The sequence below is a fragment of the Etheostoma spectabile genome, chromosome 2, assembly GCF_008692095.1.
Source record: "Etheostoma spectabile isolate EspeVRDwgs_2016 chromosome 2, UIUC_Espe_1.0, whole genome shotgun sequence".
Lineage (NCBI taxonomy): Eukaryota > Metazoa > Chordata > Actinopteri > Perciformes > Percidae > Etheostoma > Etheostoma spectabile.
Window position 1 is genome coordinate 16847735 of NC_045734.1, and position 5736 is coordinate 16853470.

At 38.1% G+C, this 5736-nt stretch overlaps 2 protein-coding genes across 2 annotated transcripts in view; one reads left to right on the forward strand and one right to left on the reverse strand.

The window, feature by feature from the left end:
- pld6 (phospholipase D family, member 6) overlaps positions 1–2424 on the reverse strand; it is a 4579-nt gene extending 2155 nt beyond the window's left edge. Inside the window, exons 1-3 of the mRNA XM_032537507.1 lie at positions 2349–2424; positions 1318–1500; positions 606–835 (exon numbers count right to left, since the gene is read on the reverse strand). Of these exons, the coding sequence (XP_032393398.1) occupies positions 606–835; positions 1318–1496 (409 nt within the window). The 5' untranslated portion in view covers positions 1497–1500; positions 2349–2424. The remainder of the gene's footprint in view (positions 1–605; positions 836–1317; positions 1501–2348) is intronic.
- LOC116702966 (transcription elongation factor 1 homolog) lies at positions 2320–4675 on the forward strand. Its single transcript, XM_032537526.1, has 4 exons — positions 2320–2568; positions 2920–3045; positions 3156–3226; positions 4304–4675. Exons 2-4 carry the CDS (start codon positions 2930–2932, stop codon positions 4366–4368), a joined length of 252 nt encoding a protein of 83 aa, XP_032393417.1. The 5' UTR covers positions 2320–2568; positions 2920–2929; the 3' UTR covers positions 4369–4675.
- Positions 4676–5736: the final 1061 nt, after the last annotated feature.

Consider the following 5736-nt stretch of genomic DNA (forward strand, 5'->3'; position numbering starts at 1 on the left):
ACACACACACACACACACACACACACACAGACACACACTTTGCCTGATTAAATTTGCTGTCTGGTTGCCAATTTCTTACTCACTTAATTCTTACTTAACAATATGCAGTGGCCGTAATTTATTAAATGCAGAGCTCTGCGACAGAAAGTGAGACAGTGTGAGTCGGACACGTGACGCAAAATCTTTCAGAGCTTTCAGAGCATGATTACCATGACTCATAGGAAGGCTTGTAGTGGAACCCTCCATTCCCCTAGACAGTTCCTATCATCTCTCCATTTCACCACAAAGGAACCCAGTGGGACTTACTGACAATGACACCGATAGTCCGAGAACACAGAAGGAGCACCTTTTATTGAGTAAGACAAGTAAGTATTTCAAGTGAAATTTGTCCATTATAATAACCCCTATTAAAATAATGCGTTAGTGTGACTTTTGTAACAAATACATTTTCTAGATGTTATTAGTTACAAAAGTCACAATAATGGATTACAATAAAGGATGGTTTATCACAGGGACTGTCAAACAGCATGAAGACATACTGTATATCGTACTTCACAATGATTTAAAAAAACAAAACAAGAAACAAATGAATCTGTTTCCTTTACCAGCCTTGCGGAGGACCCCTATCTGGGAGCCGGTGATGGCGGCGTAATCCTTATCAGTGAGGACTCGGATGGTGACGCCCCTGCGATGTAGCCCTAGTACAGCCCTGCTCAGGTCCATGTTGGAGAAGGCAAAGACACACAAGTCCAGGGAGGAGGTAGCAGACAGGATGCGGCGAAGAAAACGAGTGAAAGAGGTCTCAATGCCATGAGGCAACGAGCAGAAACAGGAACTGGAAAAGCCAAAACAAGAGAAAATATGAGTTTGCCTACTTAATGTATCACCTGTTGATCTTCTATAGGCTATACTAATCCTGCATCTTTTTTTCTGTTTACATATTCTACATCTCACCCAGGTTTTCCAGAAGGTGAGGAAACCAACTGCCAGGTTACAGGTTTCAGTAGCTCTTTTTAGCAAGGAATGCTGTTGTGGAGAGTTTTCAAGCTGGCAAAAATGCAAATAGCCCAAATTGGGTTTTCTAGGAATAATTTTATGTGAAACACTTATTCAGTAGGTAAAAGAACAGTCCTATTAAGTGGGAAACAATTGGGATGAGGAATGGTAATTGCACTGACTAAATCCACTTACTGAATGCATCTAGGGGCTATGAATTTTTGCATTAGTGGCCATGCACTGTCACAACACACTTGACAGTGATACAGAGAAAACCATATAGCTTCCTTTTACTCAACGCAGTGATTATGTTTCACTTACTGAGGCGACGAGGGAGAGAAGATGTGTTCCACACAGGCCATCTCTGAGGGAAAGAAGAGGACCTCATTGAGGGTTCTTCCAGTCCTGAGGCGACGGAGGAGCCAGACAAGCAGCTCCACACTGAGAGAGAGGCCCACCACACCCAGGCTGACCACCTTCACCGTCCACATCATTGACATCTACCACACAACACAATAATATTCAAACAAATCAAGTACTATAATGCAAACTTTCTCATCTTCACATATAATCATAAAATTTCTGTGTTTTGTCTTACATGGTTATGGTTTTTACAAATTGTTAATTGTGATTATAATATCTGTTTTGCGTATGTTTTGTAGTGCTATTTATTATTTTTTCATTTTAAATCCTTGTAAATTTAATATATTTGTGTTGTAGCCTGTATAAAGACATCACTTTGGGAAATCATAATGGGCATTTGTCACCATTTTCTGACATTTTTAAGACAAAAAAACTATAAAACTGAATTAAAATAATGAGCAGGCCAGTCTATGAAGAAAATAATCATTATTCGGATCTCTAATGTCATATACTATAACTGCACAAAACCTCTGAATGTTATTTGACAAAATACACATACATTGTATGTTATAATAGGAAGACATTGTTATTTAACCATTTAGCAGAATATGATTCGTTTTCTTTTCATACTGGCTAATGGATATGGAACCCCACAGAAACATCAGAAACAACATACAGTTACACAATGTGTAAGTATTTATATTGTATGCTACTTTTACTTCACTACATACAGAGGCACATATTGTACTTTTTACTACACTAGCTAAAGTTGCGTTTATTTGACGACAAATCTAGTGTTTTGCTATGCAAGGTGATTCGTACTGTAACCTAAGTTACCATATCAACCCCAAACACAAACTACGGCACAAACTTAATTTAAACCACGCTAACTGCAAAGATGTATGCAAAGTTGACAACTTAATATTTCAAGAATTTAGCAGGGCATGTAGAAACATAAAACGAGAGTTTTTGAAGTCAACGCACCTAGCTAAGCATATTCTGTCGCCACCACGTGGGCTGTGTGTCAGAAGTTAGAACAGAAACTGTTTCGTCACTGGCAATCATCTTAACTGACATTTCAGGGAGCCAATGACTGGCCGTAAAGCACACTCTCTCCTCCAATCCCTTTACGCAAACAGTTGCCGGTGCAGGGTCTCTGAGGAAGTCTTTTCCTCTCTTTACCGCAACGTGTATCTTCTACCAGCAAAGGTAAACAAGATTAAACTTTTACTAGATGCCATTTATCAATCACGACATGTTTAATAGCTACGGTGAATCGATGCATATTCAAATATGTTTTCTTATCAAAGTCCACTTAACTCGTATTTTCATCGTGAGGCGATTTTCGTTGAAACGTTACTGGAGATCAACAACAAACATGCTAACGTTAGCCTGCTAACTTTAGTTGCTAACAATATGGAGCAGCAGCTGCCGACTGGAGTTGTTTTCTAGTCCGTGTTTCTCACATGTTTCTTCTTTGGTGGTATATTCCTATTGTATATGTTCTTCTTGTTAAAGCTGCCTGTTTATTTGTCTCTTTTTCACACAAACTTGATTCAGTTTGTGTGCAATGGGTCGCCGAAAGTCCAAAAGAAAGCCTCCTCCTAAAAAGAAGATGACAGGAGATCTGGACTCTCAGTTCACCTGTCCATTCTGCAACCACGAAAAGTCATGTGATGTCAAAATGTATTTACAATTTCCCCAAATACCTATCCCAAGACAACTGCTCAAGTTTGATTCGTTGATTTCTGATTTGATTGTTGCCAACTTTTTTGTTGTGCTTTTTATGTTAACAGGGAGAGAAGCAGAAATACTGGTATAATATCATGCACGGTCTGCTTGGAGGAGTTCCAGACCCCCATAACCTGTATCCTTATTTGCACATACACTACCACTTTCTCTAACATAAATATACTGTATATACTGTAATAACTGTTTGAACACCCTCCTTAGAAAAAACAACAACAACAACATATAATTATGTGTAGTAGCTTTTAATGTGAAAGTTTGGTCTTAGCCTTGTTAATAGTGGTTAAAAAAAACAATCTATAACGCCCAGTAGCTAGTTTATTTACAGCCACTTTCAACTGGATCCCACAAGTGTCCAGTATAATTCATCAGAAGTGCTTGTCAGATAATCAAATAACTTTGGAAACCCCCTTAATGATTAGTATGAGGCTGTGTCTGACCATTTCTGTATTTTTTTGCTACCCACTTGACAAATTAGTTGACAAAAGAGTTTACCCCAGCACACAGTCCTAGTCAGCGAATGGTTTTTGCTCAGTTGTCATGGAGGTGGCTCAGACTACATCTACACTAAGCCACTATTTTTGTGTCCCATACTATTCTTTCCCGTATCATAAAGATCTGTGCCCAGAGTTAAACACGTGAACAATAGAAAAATGGCTAGATTGCTTTTCCTTCCTCTTTTCACTTGGCAAACTACATTACAACATAAATAAAGGTTGATGACAACAACTGTGTCAGCTATATCAACATTTATAATGTGTGCTCACAAAGAAAGTTACAGAAGGGCAGAAACACATCGCCAAACAAAATCACCATGAATAATAAATTATTGACATCATCTACACTGTATGTTCGGCTATATTTACGAGTTTTTTGGATGAGAAATACTGGCTGTAGGGCTGTTACTGGCGATCATGCAGTCTTTTTTCAATTGGTATGTGTTCAGCTGTGGGGAACCTTACAGTGCATTGGCTGAAGAAAGATCAAGAAGGCCATTTACATCTGATGCCAAAGACCAACTTTAAAAAGTGAAGGGTTAGGGTTTCCCCCGTATACAACCACCTGTTATCATGTGATTGAAGTTTCACCCTGAATTCATGCGATAGTAACTTCTGTAAGTTCATATCCTGCACTGATTTAAACTCTAACTCTTAAGAAACAGCGTTCTTTTTACCCTTAATATAATGCTCTTCAGATCTGTCAGAGCCAGTTGACGTGTACAGTGATTGGATAGATGCCTGTGAAGCAGCCAATCAGTAGCCCTCGTGGAGCTGGATGTCTTTCAGGAACTGGCTGAGGATGGGGCTGGTGGTACTGGGCCCATTAGGATCAAGCTGGTCAGAGGACATTTATGAAATTTTTGTTGCTCACAGCTGTCCATGTGGTCACTTAAGATTTACAGTTGTGTGAACAGCAGTTTCACCTATTTGGTGTTCAGTAGAAAGTGACTATGAAGCCCCCCTGTTGTCTTCTGACGTCTCCACTGTTCTGTGTAAGATTTCAGCCCACAACTCTAGTTTTGACTCTTAAGATGTATTAAAACAATTTGAGAGCTTTCTATTTTCAACATTTGTTGTTGTTTTTGTATGGGTCTCAAAAACCCTTAAGCCTTTACATAGAAGTTGTAAACGGAGAATGTGTTCTGCTTTTTATTTTATAGATAGATATTGTTAGGTGCAGAAATATAATTTTTACAAGAGGCCTGTGTAAGTGAATGGGTTCCCACCTTGGCATTTTAATGTGAAATCAATAGAAAGTAAAATATTTTTCGGTATGCGTTATGAGAAAAGAGACGTGAATATGTGGATCTTGACAGATCAGTGAGTTGGTGCATTCAAAACTTGAAATTATTAAGTTTTCCATGCGCTCATTCTCTATCGTACACTCTGACACATGCAGCAGGGCCTAATTGGAGAGGATTTTTTCAGGTATGGCTTCATTGCCAGGATTTTCAAGTTGTAGGTTTTAGGAAACTTTTTTTGGGGTTATTTTTTAACACAGTTCAGCATGATGTTACGTGTTGTGTGTCCACAGCTCCCCTCATCCTCATAAAGACAGTTGTGTCACAACATTAGGTCATTCCACTGGAGAGAGGAATGGACGTGTGAGATTTAGGCTTCGCTGCTAAGTTCAGAGGATTCAAATTCTTAAATCATTTAGTTTTTCACTCAGTTGAATGTTTGAGAAATACAAAAATTCGATCAGTACAAATTGTTATGAAGTGAACGTTTAGAAAATAGTGTTTTCTTAAATTGTAATCAATTGTCAATATTGAGTGTTTATTTTCCTATGCTACAGCCATCGGTGTTTAATGGCATAAAAGCACGCTGTGTAAAAAATAAATAAAAAAAAAGTGTGATCTTGGAAATAAAGCAACAAGACTTAATACCAGTATGCCTTGGTTGGTTTTATTTTATTGTATATTGTGTGTAACTAAACACACAATAGAGAAGGTTTTCTTTTTGTGATCAGGAGGTGATTGTTTGAACTTGATTTGATTTAGTTAAAGGTCCCATGGCATAAAAATTTCAATTTATGAGGTTTTTATTTATATTTATTTATTTATATTATACATTAATATGAGTTCCCCCAGTGGCTAGAAATGGCAATAGGTGTAAACCAAGCCCT